Source organism: Gymnoscopelus microlampas (assembly GCF_963454915.1).
Source record: "Gymnoscopelus microlampas genome assembly, chromosome: 9".
In the NCBI taxonomy this organism is placed as follows: Eukaryota; Metazoa; Chordata; class Actinopteri; order Myctophiformes; family Myctophidae; genus Gymnoscopelus; species Gymnoscopelus microlampas.
Genome location: NC_139946.1, coordinates 56,872,572 through 56,897,131, shown reverse-complemented (window position 1 = coordinate 56,897,131; position 24,560 = coordinate 56,872,572). Strand labels below are relative to the sequence as shown.

The 24,560-nt window shown below is 41.9% G+C and overlaps 2 protein-coding genes across 6 annotated transcripts in view; one reads left to right on the top strand and one right to left on the bottom strand.

Annotated features, from left to right (window-relative positions):
- Nucleotides 1–2,976, bottom strand: part of tmem259 (transmembrane protein 259) — a 298,209-nt gene extending 295,233 nt beyond the window's left edge. For 2 of the 3 annotated variants that reach the window (XM_084067792.1, XM_084067795.1), the window contains exons 1-2: nt 2,337–2,976; nt 1,192–1,281 (exon numbers count right to left, since the gene is read on the bottom strand). The gene's annotated coding sequence lies outside the window, so the exon portion shown is untranslated. The remainder of the gene's footprint in view (nt 1–1,191; nt 1,282–2,336) is intronic. The other variant, XM_084067793.1, reaches the window with a different exon arrangement.
- A 763-nt stretch (nt 2,977–3,739) lies between these two features.
- Nucleotides 3,740–24,560, top strand: part of LOC311052304 (mediator of RNA polymerase II transcription subunit 16-like) — a 47,138-nt gene continuing 26,317 nt past the window's right edge. For 2 of the 3 annotated variants that reach the window (XM_084067195.1, XM_084067194.1), the window contains exons 1-8: nt 3,740–3,857; nt 5,955–6,093; nt 6,342–6,449; nt 10,176–10,345; nt 11,637–11,706; nt 14,885–15,096; nt 16,435–16,584; nt 22,003–22,108. In XM_084067195.1, the coding sequence (XP_083923321.1) occupies nt 3,855–3,857; nt 5,955–6,093; nt 6,342–6,449; nt 10,176–10,345; nt 11,637–11,706; nt 14,885–15,096; nt 16,435–16,584; nt 22,003–22,108 (958 nt within the window). In that variant the 5' untranslated portion in view covers nt 3,740–3,854. Of the gene's footprint in view, nt 3,858–5,954; nt 6,094–6,341; nt 6,450–10,175; nt 10,346–11,636; nt 11,707–14,884; nt 15,097–16,434; nt 16,585–22,002; nt 22,109–24,560 lie in introns of those variants that run through there. The other variant, XM_084067196.1, reaches the window with a different exon arrangement.

The window sequence follows — 24,560 nt, the reverse complement described above, 5'->3', positions numbered from 1 at the left end:
TGATTAGGGCTGGGACTCGATTAAAAAAATTAATCTAATTAATTAGAGGCTTTGTAATTAATTAATCTAAATTAATCGCATTTTAATCGCACATCAATATTTGACCTGAGATCAGTGAGAAAAATTGTTTTCAAATGGATTTTGGTAAACGTCTTTAAGTACATGTACTCAAGAACTGTACTTAAGTACAATTTTGAGGACTCTCGAATACGCCTATTTCCAATTTTTTAATACTTTTACTTCTACTCCAGTAACTCCAATATATCTCAGAGGCAAATATTTAACTTTTAAACTTATTTCAAAACTTTAGTTACAAGTTACTTTGTAGATTTCGATTAATATTATAAAACATACAGTAACCATGTGAAAATAGCAGATCTACAAGCACAAGGCATTGTGAGCTTGTAGATCTGCTAATTTGCCACCATTGGAGGCTGGTAGAGTGTGTTGTTGTTAGTTGTTTTATAGTCGTTTAATTAATTATTAAAAAATCGCGCGCATGTGACCCGCACCGCATCGTGCAACCCCACCCCCCCCCCCCCCCCCCCCCCCCAAACGGGACAAACGCGCGCGTGGGGGGCAGCATCCATTACAGATTCTGATTTGCCCAGCCAACATTATCAAGCAGGCTATGCGGCACGTCTTCATTCAGTGGCTGCTCTGTTGTTGTGAGAACGACGTCGTTCTCACTTCTCAGACAGCTTCTCAGGCGGACCGATAATACCAGCGCACCAACCTGGTGCGCTGGATAATAGGTCCGTCTGAAACTCGTCCAGTGAGAAACGTTCCGCGGTGAAAAAAATAGGCGCGATTAAAATGCGTTAATTTTTTTAACGCGATAATTCTTTTGTAATTAATTGATCGAAATTAACACGATAAAGTCCCGGCCCTAGTTATGATCTGTAATGATCTGTTATGATCTGTTATGCTCTGTTATGATCTGTAATGATCTGTAATGATCTGTTATGATCTGTTATGATCTGTAATGATCTGTAATGATCTGTTATGATCTGTTATGATCTGTAATGATCTCTTATGATCTGTTATGCTCCGTTCTGCTCTGTAATGATCTGTTATGAACTGTTATGATCTGTTCTGCTCTGTCAGGGCCTGTTTATGATCTGTTATGATCTGTTCTGATCTGTTATGATCTGTTATGATCTGTTATGATCTGTAATGATCTGTCAGGACCTGTTGTATCTGCAGCTGGTTGATGTGTTGGGTTAGATCTCAGAGGATTCAGCTCAGACGCTCCTCACAGACACTCAACTCCTCCCAGATCTGTGTTACAAAGACAAAGAGAGACACAACCTGGTCACCACAAAGAAGAAGATGTCCATTTTATTTATCATAATATTTTTTTTCTATGTATTAATCACCCCATGGAGACTTGAATATCTCATTGTGTTTTTCAAAGTGACTGACACTAGGCAGTTATCCATTAGATGTAAAACCCATTGAGACCTGAGGACCATTCTAACAAAGTTTTCTATATTCTAACAGGTTTTTGAAAAAGGAAAAAATATATCTCATAATGTGTTGTTCCAGGGACCCCCTCAGAAGCAAAGATTTGAGTTACCAATGTTCATTTTAAAAATATATATATAAAAAATGTGCATACATTTAAAAAAATAGCAGATCTACATACCGCGGCAGTAGATCTGCTATTTTTGAATAGCCAAAGAAATGTTAAAATGACACAGATATACTTTACCGGATTAAATAGATTAAACTATAACTATAGGATACCATCTGTCATCTGTCTGTTGTCTAAATAACATGCTGTGTAATCTAAATGATATTTACAATCTATTAACTTTAGTTACTTTTAGATCATTGAAACAGTTAAAGCACCATTCCTGTGTTATACTTATGATATTCAAAAAATAGCAGATCTACAAGGTCAAAACCTGTCAAAAATAGAGTATTTCTACTTTTCTACTCTGAGTAAAAGTACTCACGTCACTGCAGCTGGTAGGAAAACACATCTGTGTTGATCCTTCCAGATGTTGAGGATGAGGAGGAGGATGAAAATAGCAGATCTACAAGCTCACAGCGCGTCGCGATGCGAGCTTGTAGATCTGCTATTTTCAAACATTTTAGTATGTTTACTATTGGTACTTTAAGTATATTTTGATGACAATACTTGTGTACGTTTACTCAAGTAACATTTTGAACACAGGGCCTTTTCACTTGTAACAGAGTATTTTTATATTGTGTTATTGATACTTTTACTTGAATAAAATATCTGATAACTTCTTCCAGCATGTTATTTGGTCTACAAGGTCAATAAAACCTGTTATTTCTACTTTTCTACTCTGAGTAAAAGTACTCACATCACTGCAGCTGGTAGGAAAACACATCTGTGTGTTTTCTTCCAGATGTTGAGGAGGATGATGACGTCAGTGTGATGAAGAGGATGAGGAAGGCTTCTCACGCGGCAGCACAGAGCTGTCCATCACACTGAGTATGAGGTTCTACAGATCTGATATTCTACTCACACACACACACACACACACACACACACTATAAGCTGCTCCCAAACAGCTTCATAAAGCTGTTATTAACACATTATTGTGACGTTATAACAGCTTATTCTATGTTATAAACACTATCATAGTTTAATAATCATTATTAAACCATTCAATAGGAAATAAACACAAAGCAGCTAACGTTAGCTTAGCTTAGCCTACCACCCAACACACACACACACACACACACACACACACACACACACACACACACACACACACACTAAACACACACAGGCTAACAGTTAGCTTCGGGACGCTAGCTGTCCGTCCACACTACCACTGGCCGCTCGAGCGTCGTTTTCATTGGTTCTTATGGATCAGATATTGGTTTAAATATCAGCTTTAGATGTCGGTTAGTTTTGTAGTTCTTGTAGTTCTTTAAAGGGAAGCTAACGGTTAGCATCTAGCTGCTGATGTTCATAACATTCTGTCACGGCCTCTTTCCCGGAAGTCAACGACGAGAGGATAAGAGGGAACTTCCGGTCCGGCTGTAAGCCCTGAAACATGACTGTCGTGTCATAACAGTCATGGCGGAACTTCAACCTGGTTTTGTCATTGTTTATATTTACACCCTCCCTGTACATCTACATAAACGTTCATATTTCAAATATAAAGGACTGAACCCACGGTCATGGATGTTAGAAATGTAAACGTTTGGGTCTAAGTATCCGTATTCTCTGTTTTGTTCAATAAAAAGCATTTTAATCTGATCGGTGGCCATTTTCTTAAAATGTCTTTTATATGCTTTCAACTACGTGACCCTATCGGTAGGGAGGTGTATTACACTCTGATACATTATAACTCTATGAGGAAAATGACCGCCAATCAAATTAAAATACTTTTGATTTACTAATGCGGAAAATACATGTACTTAAGACCACCCTATTTAGATTGATACATCTATAATGGTGGTTTTAGCACTTTATATTTGAAATAATAACCTTTATGTAGATGTACGGGTTGTAAATGGAGAAAGTGCCAAAACGGGGAACAAGTTTGAGCCATGACACACACACACACACACACACACACACACACACACACACACACACACGCACACGCACACGCACGCGCACGCGCACGCGCACGCACACACACACGCCCGTAACGCAAAACAATATTTGATTTAGATGCTTATTAATAAAACATGAATACATTAACCACGTATTAAGCCCTATTTTATATTCAGGCTGTTTGAACATTTTCCCCACTAACAGCCAGGCATTGTATCAGACAGCTGTGTGTCCTCTAGGGGTCCTAGAGGGGTCCTAGTCGCATTGTTGTTGTTTCTGTGGATGTTGTTCGTGTTGAAATGAATGAATGGTAAGAAGTTTATTATGAAGTAGAACATGTTTATAGTGTTATTATGTTATTACATGTTACTGTAATAATAATAACCAGCTGAGCTGCTCAGTCTGAGTGTTTTTAATGGTTTTAAAGGTAACTGTTAGTAAAAGAGGCGGAACAAACAAACAGTTGGTTTTTACATGTTTTCCTTCAGGGTGAAATATTGTATTTTCTGTCATAAAGTGTGTTATAGATCAGTGGTTCATGTCAAGGACCCCCACATTGACCCTTATTAGCCCGCGGACCCCTATTTGAAAAGATATGCCTGAGGGACCCCCATAAGAGAAGGTTTTTACGGCTCTAGCAGTGATTCTCAAACATTTTAATTTCAAGGACCCCCCTGTTTGACATGCATTTAGGCTATGGACCCCCATTTAATGGCATTTCTATCTCTGGGACCCCAATTTATATTGTAAAATCTATGTTAATTTAACTCTGAGAGTGTACAAATGGAACCAAATGTCCATTTGTACACTCTCAGAGTTACAGACCCGTAAGGGTCCATTTGGTTCTTAGCTATCCATTTAGCTGGGGACCCCCTGGAACTCCCTCAAGGACCACTGGGGGTCCCCAGACCCCACTTTGAGAAGCAATGTTTTAGAGTGAGGTGGGGAGGGGGCGGGGCTCAGAGTGTTTCCACTAAGTAGAGTAGGCTTTCAACTCCATAAAACACTTTGTTTTAGTGAATAAATAAATAAATAGAGAAATTGTAGTTTTTATTTTTGACTAAAGACTTCAGTCTGCTCAGCCTGTGATGATCAGAGAAAGGATGTATAAAGTACCACAGCGTTGGACCAGAGCTATATTTATATTAAGTTGTTTTGTTTTACTCTAAAATGCGCTGGTATTATTATTACATGAATGTTTTATTATTTAACTCTATGGTGCATTTTAGCTTCTTATAACAATAACCATATGTAGATTTTATTTATAATGACATCAAAGTGGAGAATGAGTGACACAGATAGATCTTAACTTAAAGGTTTAGTGTAAATCAGTGCTTCTCAAAGTCTTTCATGTCAAGGACCCCTAAATGCACACTCATAGCCTGCGGACCCCCATTAGAAAAGATAATATGCCAAGGACCCCCATAAGAGAAGACTGTTACGCCTCTAGCAGTGATTCTCAATTCTTAATTCAAAATTTCAACCACCTCCAGGTTGACATACATTAGGGCTACGGACCCCCATTTAATGACATTTCTATCTCTGGGACCCCAATTTGTATTGTAAAATCTATGTTAATGTAACTCTAGAGTGTACGTGGAACCAAATGGACCCGTTAGGGTTCTTTTGGTTCATGTGTACACTCTCAGAGTTACAGACCTGTAACGGTCCATTTGGTTCCTAACTATCCATCATTTAGCTGGGGACCCCTTGGAACTCCCTCAAGGACCCCTGGGGGTCCCCGGAATATATAAGTATAAGAGACATCTTTGGTTAAAACAAAGTTTTGAGTTGAAAGGTTAAACCTGTAGTGTGACAGTATTTCTACAGGGGTCTTTCAGGTCAAAGACCCCTCATAGCTGATTAGATTAAACCTTAGACATCAGTGTGTACATTAATGTTTGTGTTTGTTAGTTTACACATTATATTTTATATTAATATGTTGGATTCATGTTAATGTGTATTTTCAGACGTTATTTAACTACTTAAATAATAATAATAATGGATATTGTTTAGTTTTTGTCTCACCGGCAGCGGTTCCGGTAGGAGACACAAAGAGTCTCCTTTGTGTCTCCTACCGGTCCGCTGGTCATCACATTATTGTCTTAGGAATGAGACAAAAACAAAGAAATATCCATGAATTCATGTCTCCATGGGGTGACTAATGCATAGAAAAAAAGTAATGTTTTGGGTGAACTATCCCCCCCAAAATCATGTGGCGGCCCCCACAGGTTGAGAACCACTGTTCTACATGTTCTAACAGTATTGTGGTGGTTCTTTACAGATGGAGGTGTTGTGTGTGTTCTATAGGTTCTAGTGAAGGTTCTAACAGTGTGGTTCTATCCATACAGATGGAGGTGACCTATGTGTGTGTGAGTGGGTTCTAACAGTGTGGTTCTATCTACAGATGGAGGTGACCTATGTGTGTGAGTGGGAGAAGAGGCCAAAGAACAACCACTGTCCCTCCATTCCTCTGGTGTGTTCCTGGTCCTGTAGGAACCTGGTGGCCTTCACTACAGACCTGAAGGCTGAGGACGAAGATAAAGGTACTGAGAGACAGTAGACATTACATTTTATATTGTAATATTCTATGTATGTGTTTACCTTGTTTACTGTAAGTCACTCTGGATAAAGAGCGTCTGATAATAATGACGACATTGTAAAATGTATACTTGTTAATTGCCTTAAAATGTCTGCCATCATGAGCAGATGAGCTGATTCATGTTTTTGCTCATATGGGAGATTAACACCAAGATGATGATGATGATGTTCTCTCTTCTCTGATTGGCTGCAGATGTGAGTCACATGATCCACATCATCGATACAGAACACCCCTGGGATGTTTACTCCATCAACTCTGGCCACGCTGAGGTAATTTCCTGTCTGGAGTGGGACCAATCAGGTGAGCTGTCCTACACGTCTTTTGTGTGTTTGTAGGCCTGCACCGTGTGTGTGTGTGTGTGTGTGTGTGTGTGTGTGTGTGTGTGTGTGTGTGTGTGTGTGTGTGTGTGTGTGTGTGTGTGTGTGTGTGTGTGTGTGTGTGTGTGTGTGTGTGTGTGTGTGTGTGTGTGTGTGTGTGTGTGTGTGTGTGTGTGTGTGTGTGCCAACATGGTGTGACACAGGCGTGCGGTCGAGCGTGCACAACACACACACACACACAGGGTGGTACAGTATAATGGCAGTGACTATACGTTCTTAACTCTCTGTGTGTAGTCAGTGCATGCACTCACACTCTATTGTTGATCATGCGAGACATGATGAAATCATTTGTTTTTGCAATGGTAGGTCAGGAAAAAGAAAACAATATATATATATATATATTTTTAAACTACATTTGAATGGCAATTTTACATTCAAATGTTATACATTTGTTTTCACATTCAAATTATTTTTGAAACACGAAATTCATTCTGACAGCATTATCATACACACATAGACATCTGATAGTTTATACTTTACTCTTTAAAGATGATTGAGCAGCTACCTGTACCATGATGGATGATGTCAGAGCAGATGTTCTGTCCAGGCTCACCTTGGAACTCATAATCACACTTTATAACATAAACACACATTAAGGCTAAAAGGAAGGACTTTAAAAAATTATACAGCGGAAAAATTCATAGAGACAATAGGCAAGAAGGACTGGACTCCAGGTTTAACATGTGGCTGTGTCAATAAAGCATGGGAAACTTTTGGGAAGATCTTCCACCAAGCTATTGACTCAACCGCACCACTTAGGCAGGTGAGAATTAAACAGAGGTCCAGCCGCTGGTTCAATAATGACATTTTGGAGTCAATCAGGTCCAGAGAGAAAGCCCACAAGAGCTATTGTAAAACGAACACTGTAGAAGATCTGGCCCTTTTTAGAGAGAGCTGAGGAATAAAACTCAGAGGCTCATTATTAGCACAAAACAGACTCACTATAAAGAATAAATATTAGAAAATAAAAGCAACACACAAAAACTCTGGAAGACTCTAAAAGAACTAGGTGCAGCAGATAAAGTCAAAAGCAATAAATGCAGTAATATAGGCCTTAAAATTAATGAAGAGATGGTATTTGATCAAAAATTGGTTGCAAATAAATTCAATGATTATTTCACAAATGTCGCAGCAGATCTGGTCTCCAAATTGCCATTGGCACCTGGGATTTATGACATTGACAGGGTCAGGGAGTTTTATGGGAAACAAGGAGTGTGTTCGAGCTCATTCTCCCTGCAGAAGGTGGAGGTGGAGGTGGTCTATGAGATGCTGTCCAAGATCAACTGCGCTAAGGCCACAGGCCTGGATGGAATAGCTCCTCTCTTTTTAAGGGATGCTGCAATGCAGATAGCGCCCAGTATCACGCACATCTTCAACCTATCAATTGAGCAGGGTGTCTTCCCCCATGACCTAAAAAAGGCCAAAATACTCCCCCTGTATAAAAAAAGGAGCCAAAAATGACCCCAGTAACTATCGACCGGTGTCAGTTTTGGGTTCAGTGTCAAAAATATTTGAGAGGGTAATCAATGACCAATTAAACGAGTACTTAAATAGGAACAATCTAATGTACAAACTCCAAGCAGGCTTTAGAAAGTCATACTCAACCGACACATGTTTACTATTCTTAACAGAACAAATTAGGAAAGAGGTTGATAGTGGGAAGCTGTGTGGAATGGTACTACTGGACTTACGGAGAGCATTCGACACAGTGAACCACACTAGACTTCTCAACAAGCTTGATGCCCTGGGGGCAGACAGGGTAACATGCAAATGGTTTCAATCCTACCTAACGGACCGCGAACAGAGGGTAGAGGTAAATGGTGTTGTGTCTGATTCAAGCATCATGAAATGTGGTGTTCCTCAGGGAAGCATTCTAGGCCCAGCACTGTTTTTGGTATACGTGAATGATATGACAGACGCCTGTAACTGTGATTTGTTCTTGTATGCCGATGATTCTGCTCTGCTGATGTCCCATAAGGATCAATCCACACTGGAGAGTTCCCTGAGTGAGGAATTGACTAATGTTAATTCCTGGCTTATAGATAATAAGTTATCTTTACACACAGGGAAGTCAGAATCAATACTGTTTGGCTCTAAGATCAAATTAGGAAAGAGCCCTGATTTCAAGGTCAAATTAAATTCTGACTACACTGAAGCAAAATCATCGGTGAAATACCTGGGTTGTATCTTGGAGTGTAACCTAGATGGCCGAATTATGGCCAGCAAGGTACTGAGCAAGGTCTCCGGAATGACTACATTTCTGGCAAGGACAGCAAGGTACTTGGATAGGGAGACAAAACAGGTGGTGGCCAATTCTCTTATTATGTGCCATTTTGATTTTGCATGTACATCTTGGTTCGAGGGCTTAATGAATTCCCTCAAAACAAAGCTACAGTCAGCTCAGAATAGACTGATCAGGGTCATTCTAGGGTTAGGACCCAGATCCCATATAGGTAGGAACCAGTTTAGAGAACTCAACTGGCTCCCAGTAGAATCCAGGGTAATCATGGCCAGATTGACCATGTTTCATAAGATAATATATGGAGAGGTCCCCGTATTTTTAAAGACATGTTTTACTCAGAGAAGTGAAGTACACCATTTTTTCACCAGAGCCAGTGTAGCAGACGTGAGCCTTCTGGCTTTTAAAAGTAAAGTAGGCAGGGAATCATTTACTTACATAGGAGCCACACAGTGGAATGACCTCGAAAACAGTGTCAAACTGACAACAAATCTGAGGACTTTTAAATACAAAACTAAATCATGTCTATTAGAAAAGGTTCCCCTATAGAGGGTCTTTAGACTAGGAAAGATAAGGTAGCACTTGTTTGTGTACTGTGTATGTTACTTGTGTTCTTGTATTGTTTGTATGTATGTACTGTGAATGTTACTTGTGTTTTGTATTGTTGTGTAATAATGTGTACTGTGTCTGTACTGTGTATGTCACTTGTGTCTATGTACTGTTACGTTAGTTACATGTGTTGTATTGTAAAGTCTTTTTAACGTATTGATTGTTAATTGTAAGAGGACCTCAACGGAAATAAGTCTCAGGACTTTCTTGTGTTATCCTCGAACTGCGGTGACCAAGTGGTTTTGGCTTTTCAAATAAATCAAATCAAATCAAATCCAAAGGATAACACAAAGTCCTGGGGACATGTTTCCATTGTGGTCCTATGTTGATTTGTTTGATGGACAGACAGACAGACAGACAGACAGAGATGTAGAAATCCCCATAACTGTGGTTAATTTGAGTGTGAACAGACATGATGTTACAGATGTCTTCCTGCACAAAGGACAGACAGTCTGTCATTGTTCTGCTGGAGGAAGATGAAGGTGTCATTCAGTCAGTCTATCTCCTCATTTGGGGAGGGGCTAGTGACTCCTCTTTCTCACCTCCTCAACACCGTCCAGGTTATCACTGATGAAGCCTGCTTGGTCTTAACTGTCACTACACCTCACACAAATGTCCACCAGGGGGCATCATGATCCTTAGTCCATGTTGTCATGTCTACATGTTACTGTGTGTTACATGTCTATATGTTACAGTACTGTGTTTGTCCCACACTGCTGTCAGCAGACATGATAGACAGATCAATACAGATTGATTCATTAATGTATCGATTGATTAATTGATGTATTGACGTATCTCCAGGCTCCAGGCTGCTGTCATCAGACGGTGATGGACAGATCAAGTGTTGGATGATGTCAGAACATCTGGTGAACAGCTGGGAGTCCAGCCTGGGCAGCTCTGTGGATGGAGACCCCATCATCGCTCTGTCATGGCTACACAACGGAGTTAAACTGGCCCTGCATGTAGAGATGGTGAGTTAGTTACTGTCATGGTTACACAACGGAGTTAAACTGGCTCTGCATGTAGAGATGGTGAGTTAGTTACTGTCATGGTTACATAACAGAGTTAAACTGGCCCTGCATGTAGAGATGGTGAGTTAGTTACTGTCATGGTTACATAACAGAGTTAAACTGGCTCTGCATGTAGAGATGGTGAGTTAGTTACTGTCATGGTTACACAACGGAGTTAAACTGGCTCTGCATGTAGAGATGGTGAGTTAGTTACTGTCATGGTTACATAACAGAGTTAAACTGGCCCTGCATGTAGAGATGATGAGTTAGTTACTGTCATGGTTACATAACAGAGTTAAACTGGCTCTGCATGTAGAGATGGTGAGTTAGTTACTGTCATGGTTACATAACAGAGTTAAACTGGTTCTGCATGTAGAAACCCACGGAAAAAGTATCAGAAACCACTAATAACCGCAAAAGTCCGGCCGCAAAAGTCCGGGCGCGCATGCACGCGCGCTGCGCGTGTGCATGTGCGTTCATGAGGGCCCGCTGTGACCACCTCACGTCGGGGCCTACTATTGCCTCGTTATGCGACTGGTTCTGACAGCTTCCCTGTGTTAGCTGATCTGAGAGAGCAGGAGGGGTTGTAGGGTGTGATCAGGCTTTGACGATACGGAGGTGTCATATACCTTTGGTTGCTTTGAAGACCAATGTCAGTGTTTTGTACTCTGTGCTGGCAGTTAGTTAGTTAGTTACTGAGTTAGTTACTCTGTCATGGTTACATAACAGAGTTAATTCAATTCAATTCAAACTTTATTCCAGACACACAGGGGGTCCATAGAGTACATACACATGTCACACAACAAATACATAACAAGACATTATAAACTCATACATAGAGGTTGTCTCTCCAGTGTTTACACAGCCTGGATGAGAACCAGAGACACAGGATTAACTCTATCCTCAATAACACTGTTCCTGGACTCATCCAGGAGACATGAATCCATACAGAGTGTCTTAATAGAGCCTCACATTGTGGATTCTACATGTTACAAACCAGTGACTGGCTCTATGTCATCTAGAGACCTTAAGTATAAATCCCTTCATTAATCTGGCCCTACATGTAGATATGTATCACCTTCTGACTGATCCATGTTATGATTAAATGAATAAATGAGAAACCTGATTTTCCTTTAACTTTTTTGACATTAATGTAGATCAAACACTTAAGCCCTGTCTAGTATAATGTATAGTGGATAATATCAGTTAGTTAGATGAACTGTTGTTAACTGTTTATTATCTGCTCGTCCAGTCTGGATCCACCAACTTCGGGGAGAAGTTTTCCAGGGTGAAGTTTGCTCCTTCTCTGACCTTATTTGGAGGTAAGAACGGGGGGGGGGAAATCTCATCATTTTAGTTTGGTTGTTTTTCTGAGGGCAGGAAGTTTTTTCTTTGTATACATAGTATAACTATCAGTGAAATACATGAAAAATATATTTATTTCACAGAATAATGTATTTGCAAATAATTTACAAAAAAACTAAAGACAAACTCAAGTGTTCACACAGAGTTTGCAGGTTGAGTGTGTAAAATAGCAGATCTACAAGCTCACAACGTGTCACGATATCCATCTATCTATCTAGATGGCTAGATAGATAGATAGAGTATAACACATATATAATGTTTCAGGTAAACCTGTGGAGGGCTGGGTAGGGGTATATATAAGTATATATAAGTATATATATAGTATTACAGTCATTTAGCAGACGCTTTTATCCTAAGCTACTTACAATAAGTGCATTCAACATAGGTAGGGAACGAAACTACTAATCACCAGAAATCTGAAGTGCATTCTCTTCTAAAACAAGGTAAAAGTGACATATATCAACTACCTACTTTCTTAAACAGATGAGACAAATAGGAAAATCAAAGGAGCAAGAGATAAAACAAATAAGTGTATCGAATCAACAAGATCCAATAAAACAGTAAAACAAGAGTTCGTACAACTAGTTAACAACAAGCAGGCAAGGCTGAGTGGAAGGGTAGTGTTTCCTGAAGAGGTGGGTTTTCAGCCTGCGGTGAAAGATGGGCAGTGACTCTGCTGTCCTGACATCAGTGACTCTGCTGTCCTGACATCAGTGTCTCTGCTGTCCTGACATCAGTGTCTCTGCTGTCCTGACATCAGTGTCTCTGCTGTCCTGACATCAGTGACTCTGCTGTCCTGACATCAGTGTCTCTGCTGTCCTGACATCAGTGACTCTGCTGTCCTGACATCAGTGTCTCTGCTGTCCTGACATCAGTGACTCTGCTGTCCTGACATCAGTGACTCTACTGTCCTGACATCAGTGACTCTGCTGTCCTGACATCAGTGTCTCTACTGTCCTGACATCAGTGTCTCTGCTGTCCTGACATCAGTGACTCTGCTGTCCTGACATCAGTGTCTCTGCTGTCCTGACATCAGTGACTCTGCTGTCCTGACATCAGTGACTCTGCTGTCCTGACATCAGTGACTCTGCTGTCCTGACATCAGTGTCTCTACTGTCCTGACATCAGTGACTCTACTGTCCTGACATCAGTGACTCTGCTGTCCTGACATCAGTGTCTCTACTGTCCTGACATCAGTGTCTCTGCTGTCCTGACATCAGTGACTCTGCTGTCCTGACATCAGTGACTCTACTGTCCTGACATCAGTGTCTCTGCTGTCCTGACATCAGTGACTCTGCTGTCCTGACATCAGTGACTCTACTGTCCTGACATCAGTGTCTCTGCTGTCCTGACATCAGTGACTCTACTGTCCTGACATCAGTGACTCTACTGTCCTGACATCAGTGTCTCTGCTGTCCTGACATCAGTGACTCTGCTGTCCTGACATCAGTGACTCTACTGTCCTGACATCAGTGACTCTGCTGTCCTGACATCAGTGACTCTACTGTCCTGACATCAGTGTCTCTGCTGTCCTGACATCAGTGACTCTGCTGTCCTGACATCAGTGACTCTACTGTCCTGACATCAGTGACTCTGCTGTCCTGACATCAGTGACTCTGCTGTCCTGACATCAGTGACCCTGCTGTCCTGACATCAGTGACTCTGCTGTCCTGACATCAGTGACTCTGCTGTCCTGACATCAGTGACTCTGCTGTCCTGACATCAGTGACCCTGCTGTCCTGACATCAGTGACTCTGCTGTCCTGACATCAGTGACTCTACTGTCCTGACATCAGTGACTCTGCTGTCCTGACATCAGTGACTCTACTGTCCTGACATCAGTGACTCTGCTGTCCTGACATCAGTGACTCTACTGTCCTGACATCAGTGACTCTGCTGTCCTGACATCAGTGACTCTACTGTCCTGACATCAGTGACTCTGCTGTCCTGACATCAGTGACTCTACTGTCCTGACATCAGTGACTCTGCTGTCCTGACATCAGTGACTCTGCTGTCCTGACATCAGTGACCCTGCTGTCCTGACATCAGTGACTCTGCTGTCCTGACATCAGTGACTCTACTGTCCTGACATCAGTGACTCTGCTGTCCTGACATCAGTGACTCTACTGTCCTGACATCAGTGACTCTGCTGTCCTGACATCAGTGACTCTACTGTCCTGACATCAGTGACTCTGCTGTCCTGACATCAGTGACTCTACTGTCCTGACATCAGTGACTCTGCTGTCCTGACATCAGTGACTCTGCTGTCCTGACATCAGTGACCCTGCTGTCCTGACATCAGTGACTCTGCTGTCCTGACATCAGTGACTCTACTGTCCTGACATCAGTGACTCTGCTGTCCTGACATCAGTGACTCTGCTGTCCTGACATCAGTGACTCTGCTGTCCTGACATCAGTGGGAAGTTCATTCCACCACTGTGGGGCCAGAACAGAAAAAAGTTGTGACGTGCAGATCGGCCATAATGACCCTTGAGTGACGAGGCAATCAACAGGGCAATCAATTGGCCTATTCTGGCTGAACCTACTTCTTACAGTGCTCTGTGAGACAGACAGACACAGAGTATCAATAGGCTACTGCTTGAAGCACAAATATAATACAAATATAAACTACAGACTAACACAAGCTAATAATACAGCACTAATAGGAAAGCACTTAGGGTACAACTGCTAGCAACTGGCTAAAATAAGAAAAATGCTATACTCACTACCCAGAAGTCAGGAGCTCAGTTCTCTCCAGATGTTGGAAGCACACTCAGTATAACACAGGGGTCTTCAACAGGGGGTCCGGGACCCCTAGGGGGTCCTCGGAGTCACTACAGGGGGTCCGCCAAATGTTTGTGTGATATGTTTTTTTTTTTACCATAACCACTTGAACCCTAGCATCCCTTTTCTGAGGAGAACTTTAGCCAAAAATAGCCGATCTACAAGCTCACAACGCCTCGCAGCGAGGCGAGGTATAGGTGTAGAGGGACAAAAGAACAGTAAACGTCAACAAAAAAAGTTGAATCTAAAACACAATATAGAGGGGGTCCCTGCTTCATCTCTCTCTCAGCTAGGGGGTCCTTGGGCAGAAAACGTTGAAGACCCCTGGTATAACACATATGTAATGTTTCAGGTAAACCCATGGAGGGCTGGGTAGGCGTAACGGTCAGCGGTCTGGTCACAGTATCGTTGTTAAAACCCAACGGGATGCTGCTGTCGGCCAGTGAGAGTCTGTGTCGTCTCAGAGGACGTGTGGCCATGGCCGACATCGCCTTCACCAGCGGAGGAAACATCGTTGTAGCGGCTACGGACGGAAGCTCCTCCTCTCCTGTTCAGTTCTATAAGGTAACACTATATATACACAATATAATACACATTATAACACACACAGCTATGGGTGAGATATCTTCAATAGTTTCTCTGTTGAATAGAACTTGAGACTCCAGGCACCTAGGCTCTAAAGTAGCCTGACAGCGCGTCGCGGGTTCGAGTCCTGATCTGGACGGCCTTTGCTACATGTCACCCCCATCTCTCTCTCTGTCTCCTATCAGCTTACTATTCTATCCTAGAAGACATTCAGACTCCTTTATATTCTCCTCGTTAACTAGAGCCTGATTCATGCTTCGTTGTGTGACTTCGTCAAGCAAAGAACTTTATTTATAAAACATATTTAAAACTACAGAATGGAACTAAGTGCTGTACAGTAGGCATAACCACAAATACATACATTATGCAATGCAAATAAACACACAATACAATTAAACATGAGTACAAATATCAATCTGGGTTAAAGGGATAGTTCAGATTTTTGGGGGGTGAACCATGCCTTTTAAGATGAAGTTTTAAAAGCTGTGGGTGAGCCAGCCTGACATGAAGCATACAGTATGTGCATCATTGGCAAGAGCAAGAAAACAATCATCAACAGAATGTTTGTAAGGTGACACTAGTATAGAGCACCGAAGTCTGACGTCATTTACACATCCTACCTGGGTCGCGGTTTTCCCCCCGTTCTGAATCCCCATAGACGTGTTTAATATCACGTCAATTAAATAAGAACTGTGTTCCAAAAATAAACAAATGATCCCGCGGCGGTTTGACTCTTATGGATATCAAGCATCAACTGACGGTGAGAAAACGATAATGTTACTTCCGCCGAATTAGTTACATTTTCACCAGAAACAGACTGTGTCAAATATAAGTGACTGACTATCATAAACCATACAGAGCCTCCTCCCTGACAATATCACAGAGACAGTTTGTTTATTTTTGGAACACAATTCTTATATGAGACGATTCTATGATGACCCAATGTTATTCTCCATAGAGAAATGACTTTATGACCCAGGGGATGAACGAGTGACGTCAGGACTTCTGTACTCTATTAAATGATGTGCTTTTTGCTTTTCAAGATCCAATAAGACATGATGTGTTCTAGAACCACTGCTCTAGTGTTAAAGGTCAAGGGTTTACGTTTACAAGCAGCCATGTTTATCCAGTAGAAATGTGTTGTCATGCATGTGACTGTGTTTACATGAGCTTTACTGTGTCCTTATTCCACACGTTTAACACTAATACAACTGTGTGTGTGTGTGTGTGTGTGTGTGTGTGTGTGTGTGTGTGTGTGTGTGTGTGTGTGTGTGTGTGTGTGTGTGTGTGTGTGTGTGTGTGTGTGTGTGCGTGTAGGTGATAGTCAGTGTGGTGAATGAGAAGTGTCGTATAGACACAGAGCTGCTTCCCTCTCTGTTCATGCGTTGTACCACAGACCCTCTGAGGAGAGATAAGTACCATGCTGTCACTCACCTACACTTCCTCACCAGAGAGAACTCTGAACAGGTACTGTTACCCCTCTACTGTTACCCCTAACCCTCTGTTACCCCTCTACTGTTACCCCTAACCCTCTGTTACCCCTCTACTGTTACCCCTAACCCTCTGTTACCCCTAACCCTCTGTTACCCCTAACCCTCTGTTACCCTTAACCTAACCCTCTGTACTGTTACCCCTCTACTGTTACCCCTAACCCTCTGTTACCCTGTACTGTTACCCCTAACCCTCTGTTACCCCTAACCCTCTGTTACCCCTCTACTGTTACCCCTAACCTAACCCTATTTACTGTTACCCCTTTACTGTTACCCCTAACCCTCTGTTACCCCTAACCCTCTGTTACCCCTAACCTAACCCTATTTACTGTTACCTCTAACCAGTGGTGTGTTCTACCGTGTTACGCTATACACGTAGTGTGTGACATGCAGAAATATGTCGTAGCCAAGCGTAGTAGCCATCCAGAAACCGTCAGAGGAAGCGTGTCTAATACTCAGGAGGAGGGGCCGGGGTTAGCTCTGGTCCACAGCGTTAGAAGGAGTTCTCCTTAACGCTATAGGACAATCTTTCCTTCCGGTGAAATATTTTCTTTTCTGGCCAAAAAGTGTATTTTAGACGTGAGGTGGGGGCTCACTGTGTTCCCACTAAGTAGAATAGGCTTTTATCTCCATAAAACCATCTTTGTTTTGGTGAGTAGAGAAAGTGTATTTTTTACTAAAACCGAGAGGCTGCACAGCCTGTGTTACCGCGGGTCTGAGGGGAAAGGATGGTCAGTACCATAGCGTTAAGGAGAACTCCTTCTAACGCTATGGACCAGAGCTAGGCTGGGGTGTAAACTTCAGTTCAAACAGACGTTTTCATGTGATAATGTGTCTGAGGTGAAGGCTTATGTGTGACTGTTGTCTTGATGTGATAATGACCGCTGGCCGTTGGAGTTCCACACATGAACTACTTAACAATAGAGCGGTTATTTCATTTGGCAACCACACACGCTCGTACATACAGTATGCACACACACGCACATGCTGTGCGTGTGGGAGGTAATATTTATATTATGCCCTCCGAAAAAACCTGGAACACACCACTGCCTCTAACCCTAACCTAACCCTATTTACTGCTACCTCTGTACTGTTACCTCTAACCCTAACCTAACCCTATTTACTGCTACCTCTGTACTGTTACCTCTAACCCTAACCTAACCCTATTTACTGCTACCTCTGTACTGTTACCTCTAACCCTAACATTAACTTACATTATGTGTGACTATACTTGACACATAATACTTGGCCCGGCCAAATGTCCCCACAACTCCAGTAGAATGTGAAACATAGGTATTGGCCTAATTCATCAAGCTTGCGCAGACCGAAAACCGGGCGTACGCTGAGATCACCACAATCGTCGACATGTATCAATCTATCTTTGACTTTGGCTTGAGCGTACGGCCCGCTCAGATCTCACGTCTGGTCTGAGGACGTGTAGGATTAGACCTGTTTGTTCCATCATAGACATGTGGAGCAGCATTGTCTGACCGTCTGACAGGCATGTAAACATTATGCAGGAGACAATATTCACTTAAAATGATGTAACCCAACATCTTCACTAGCTAAGTAAGTATCCCTAACATAAATAGGTATAGTTGTATTTACGGGGTTAACAGGTGACAGAATTACAAGCATTTAAAAGCGAGGTATGAAAAACAATCTATTAGGTTGGATGCTTCATCAGTCATCCATTTCACTTCCTTTTATATGATACATGTTTTTAAAGAGTCAACGATGGCTAGAAGTTTGTGATTTACTAGTAGTAGCTTACATTGAGGTGAGAGAGATGAGAAATACTGTATTAATCCCTGAGGGGAAATCATGGCGTTAAAGCAGCACAGTGTAGCAAATAAATGAATAATGTACAGACAAACAGAGACACATCAAACACAGATGGACATAAACAGAATAGACCAGGGTCGACACAGGACCATATCCTGCAGCTCACCATAGAGTGGATGGGAGGGGTTAAGTTTGTCTCTAATCCTCCTCTCTGTGACTGACTGCAGCCCTTCCTTCCATACGGAGGCCAACGGCACCACAGAGCTGGCCTTCTTTATGATGGAGCTTGTTTAGCTCCCCAGCCTTGATGCCCCCACCCCAGCATACCACTGCATAGAACACAATGACATTACTACTGTATCTCCACATCTTCCACACTGCATTGTTCTGACTATATGACACTTTTAAGTTTGTTCAACTGGACTCACAGTGTTATGATTGAGGTCATATGTTGTTATATTTGTGTCAGGTGTAGCGTATGTCTGTGTGCTGTTCTGTTGACAGCTCAGGCTGCCTGCCGACGCTAATACGTGTGTGAGACTCCACTAATATGATCGGAGGCGTAACAATTCCGATGGAGAATTAGCTCTTTCTCATTGGCTTCCTAGAAGAACTCACAGGGTCACGCTTCTGAAAGATCGGGCGGTTGCAGCCATCAGATTTATCAAGCCTCAGAACATGTGTACGCTGGGATTGGCTGGATACGATTGGTTGATAAATCACACGTGGACGAGGTGGTCGTACACTGATTCCTGGGCTCCAGTTTAAGCTGGTTTCTACGTTCCATTGATAAACGACATAATTAACCATAGTGTTTTTGGTGCCTGTAAAGAGGTGATTAGTTCTTGTAGTTGACCAGCAGGGGTCGCTTCTGCCCCTTTTCATTATTCTCTGCACAGATGTCTAGATAAACGTGCTGCTATACCTCCAGATGTTTCTATTCTTACCATCAATCAGGCACGGAGATCCCGGGGGGGGATCTCCGTGCGGACGACCCCCTCTAGCCTCGACCCAGATCTCCACGCCTGCCATCAATGTTTCTTTATACAAACTAACTAACCTTTTTTTTTTTATGAATTAAATGTCTTTCATCTTAAGAGAGTAAGAGAGGGCATTTATAGAAAAGCATACAAGGCTTATCAACCAGAGTTCCTTTTAAGATGACTTTTAGACATTTAGATATTGGGTTTATGGGTTGTGGTTTGAGTTTTCACTACTTTATACTTAGTTGTGCAGCTGTAATGTAAATAGCCACGTTGTGAGCTTGTAGGTCTGCTATTTTTTGGCTATCTTTTTTTTTTTTTTAGAGTTGAGTAGCCAATTTTGTTTTCCCCCCTTTTTCTCCTCAATCAATCCTCCAACTCCCTCCTAACCTTATGGCCTCCCAGCATGCTCACTGAATAAATGACCCACAATGCATTGCCACAGCACGCCTGACCAGGACCGTTCAGTCTCTAGACCAGGGCTCTTCAACAGGGGGTCCAGGACCCCTAGGCTAGGGGGTCCTGAGACTTACCACAGGCGGGGTCGTCAAATCTTTTACATAAACCTCTTGAACCCTATAGCATCTCTATTCTGGGAGGAACACTAGCCGAAAATAGCAGATCTACAACCTCATTGTATAGCTTTTTGTAAAGCTCATAGTATTTTTGGTGTTGAGGGAAAAAAAAGAGCAGCAGCAAAAGTAGCAGATCTACAAGCTCAAAACGCATAGCAGTGCGACGCGTTTTGAGCTTGTAGATCTGCTACTTTTGCTATTTTTTAATTAGAATGCTGAAAAGTAACATTTTTACTTCATTTCAAATACATTTAGTTATACTTATGTTAACTTCATGAACTTAAATACAAATACATTTGACATAAAAAAAGACAATAGAATGTTAATACTAGTCATTAAGCTACTAATACAGACTGAAGTCATTAAAGCGGGTCATGTTTACATGTTATGAATCATAACAGCTGAAATCTATAATATGTCATACATATGCCCGTGTATGACATAGACTAAACATCATAAGAATAGAGGCTGTCACCATGGTAACAAACATCCTTTCAGTGTTTAATAGCCTGTTTCAATTTCAGCTACAAGCTCAGTGTCCCTGTATGGTATGTAGGAGAAACACTTAAGGCCATATTATAGCTGGTGCCTTACATGGTAAATGGTAAATGGTGCATTTATATAGCGCTTCTATCCGAAGCGCTTTACATTGATTGTGCCATTAACCCATTCACACACACATTCATACACCGATGGCGGAGGAAACCATGCAAGGCACCAACCTGCTCATCGGGAGCAATTAGGGGTTCAGCGTCTTGGTCAAGGACACTTCGACAATAACTCTAGGGGAGCGCCCCAGCCCGGGATCGAACTGGGAACCTTGCATACATACATATCATCCCTAAACTTCTTTGCCATTTTTTAAAACTATTTTTAAAAACATTTTCAAACAGTTCCACTAGCCGATCTACATGGACACGTTGTGAGCTTGTAGATCGGCTATTTGAACTATTTGAAAATGTTTTTAAAAATATGTAAAACAATGGCAAATAAGTTAAGGGATAATGGGTAAGGCACCGGCTAAAATATGTTCCATAGACTGTGTCACTGTGGTACAGAGGTACAGGAGGGTGTGTGTGTGTGCATGACACCACACTGGTGATGACCTCCACCCAGTACAACACACATTGGATCATGCTCCATAGTGTAAATGTATTGTTTCCTTTACACCATGTTGGACGTGACATCGGCTGGTGAGGCTCCAAGTGTCCAGTGGTGTAAAGCAGTGGTTCTCAACCAGTGGTCCGGGGACCAGCAGTGGCCCTTGAGGGGGTTCCAGGTGGTCACCAGCTAAAGTATGGGGAGTTTGTAACCAGATGGACCCTTGTGGATATTTAACTCTTGAGAGTGTAAAATGAAACATTTCATTTTACGCTTTGATCAACGTTTGCCTGTTATCTCTCCTATGGAACCAACTTGTGGACAAAATCTTATCCAACGACAGCAAAATATTTGAAGTCTTGGGTCTGATGTATATGTTGGTCTTTTGTCTCATGTTTTAGTCTTTCTGTTTTTTTTTTTCTTGACCACAAATGTACATTTGTACATGGCATGGTTTTTAGACAGATACTAGGTTCCTTGTTTCTCTGGTATCCTATAGTTTCTTTGAGGCTCTACATTGTTCTCTCTGCACTAATACTGATGTGACTGTTTGTTTACCTTGTTGTTTATTGTGAAATATACTTATGAAATACTTCATGTTTACTCTGCTTGTTGTGACCTCACACTGACATCACTCTGGAGAGAGTCTGATAAATGCTTACATTGTCTTCATGTGTTTCTATCTGGCTGTGTTCTCTGCTTCTTCCTCTGTGACTCCAGCCTGAATGTCCTCTCACCATCCATGAACCTCCTCTTCTCCTCTTAATAATACATCCATGAACCTCCTCTCTGGCCTTCCTCTTCTCCTCTCCTCTTACCTGAGAGGAGGACGGTCAAAGAGGAGGTTTGTGGATGCTGTGAGAGGACATGCAGGAGGCAGGAGTCATTCTAAATAGTCATTGTATTGTTAATTATAATGGTAACTGTGTTGTTGTTGTTGTTGTTGTTCAGGTGTTGCTGTGTGCCTCCAGTCAGACAGGAAGTATAGTGGAGTGCTGGTCTCTGAGGAAGGAGGGACTTCCTGTCAATAATATCTTCCAACATCGCTCTCCTGTTGGTAAGAAACACAACATGATACAACACAACACAATATAACACAATACAATACAATACAATACAATACTATCTTCCAACATCGCTCTCCTGTTGGTAAGAAACACACCATGATACAACACAACACAATATAACAATACAATACAATACAATAATATCTTCCAACATCGCTCTCCTGTTGGTAAGAAACACAACATTATACAACAAGGCATGACACAATAAAACACAATAAAACACATTGTGTAGACCTCTCTGTTGGACAGTGGTGTTGTCTCAGTTGTTTGATCAAACAAACTAAATAATAAAACACACTGATAACAAATCTAAAGTAGTGTGACATGCTTCAGTGGAGACAGTGAATCACATGGTAACCTATTGTAGTTTACAATTCTACTTCCATGTACCACTGCAACATTAATACAATGTTCTCCAAAAACAAGAGGTTATCAAATATAACGTCATATATTAGACAATCCAGAAAAACAGGATAATGCGATCGCATAATCCATTGCATAATCAGCCAAATGGCGCAGATTATGCGGGGGTCAATAGTTTTAAAAAAGGGCGCATATTCACTGCAATAATCGCATATTTCCTCATTAAATATGCGATGATCGCTTGAATTCACAATCCCCGCATTGTTCCTCATAAAGTTTATGAAGCCATCGCCTCACCCGTTCGTTCACGTTGACACACAGAAGCAAAACAAAGCGTGGTGTGCTGTGAAAAACACTGTGTGTGTGTGTGCGTGCACCGGCTCTGTGCACAGTGCAGCAGAAGATACACAGGCATGCTAACGTGTAGCTTTTCGGCGGAGGGGGGGGGGGGTCATGTCGATTGTAAACCGACCCACTCCCCTAAAAATGTGCGGTCTTCGGTCTTGTCACCTTTTTCACCCCTGGTGTGTTTGCATGCCTTGCTCAATAATGTAGCCTAAATTAAACTGCTCCGTCAAAACTTAAGAAACTTTCCTAATGACATTAATGTTTATCCTACTTGATGCGAAAACCAAAGTATTAGTATTCCATGGAAGCAGATAGGAACACCTGTAAGCAAGCAAACATTTTAAATCCCCTTTAGAGTAAACCCACATAACTAAACTGTAGTTTAGCATTAGTAGTTCACTTAGCAATGAAGTACGGCAATTGAAAAGCAGAGAATTGACAAAGGTTTGCTTTGTTGGCTTGAAAATAATGAAAGGCAGACACAATGATGATGTCTGTTTCGCAAAGCTCAACTCACTCAAAGACCCCTAAATTAATGCATTTGACTGCGGAAATATTTTGTGCCAGGGACCCCCAATACAAGATTTGTGTTATAATGTTTCAAGAATTCCACATGTTTCAACTATTTGCAAGATTACTTTAAAAATCGCAGATCTACACGCACACAACACGTTGCATTAGTGACATGTTGTGAGTTTGTAGATCGGCTATTTCTTCTCATATTTAGCATTTTTTTCGCAAAGTTCCCACAATTTTAGCAAATTCCTGCAATTTCACTGCATAAATTCACATAAAACCCCCGCATATTCCATCTCATAATCCTTTCTTGTCTTCCTGTGTTGCTGGTTCCTGGTCGGTTCACATCCTAACACATCCTACAGAATGTTATCAATGCTGACATGAAGGGTGAAGTGGGGGGGGGGGGGGGGGTGTATTTATCCATCTGGAGCCAAGATACCGAATTGACCGATGGCTTCATTCACGTCCTCCTGTTTGCCTCGTTGACACCGCTCCATGCAACATCACACCAAGTCCTGTGTTTGCATTGACTTCCATTTTAATCGCAAACAAATCTGTTATCTCTCTGTGGGAACGCACTCTGTCATGACTGGCTCTGGCCACGAGAGTACATAGTGAAGTGCAGGGTGTGTGTGGATGGAAAGAATAGTCAAACGTATCATAACAGAGGCATGGAGAGCAGTGTAGATCTGGAGGAGACAGCAAGCCTGTCTCCTCTGGATGTCATCACTGAAGTGCATGAGCAGGGCTTTTATAGACTCCTGGAGGCACCGGGCCCAGGTGCTCTACAATGAGCCATTAGCAGCTATGTAGACTGTAGACTACCCCACCCTGTTCACCTAGGAAGGTTTTGAAAGGAAAAGACGTTCCGTCCGTCCGTTCTCTAGATATATTGACATGACACTCATGGATGGCAAACCTCATACCAGAAGTTAGATGAAGTACATTACAGTGAATGGAGCCGTCTGGACCAGCTCATGAACAAACACTATATATGAACGATTGTGACCTTTGTCATATAATGGGTTCAGGAATATAAAAGAAGACATAATTACCACAGGTTGTTTTCAAATCACTTGCTTTTCCATGTGTACATCATTTTATTGAGGCATCTAAACAGCGGCAGGTCTCGTTTCTGTCTCTGAGATATCGCGAGATTTGGTCGCCAGACAGGAAATGGTGGACAGTCTCGCGATACTTTGGCCGTTCAGA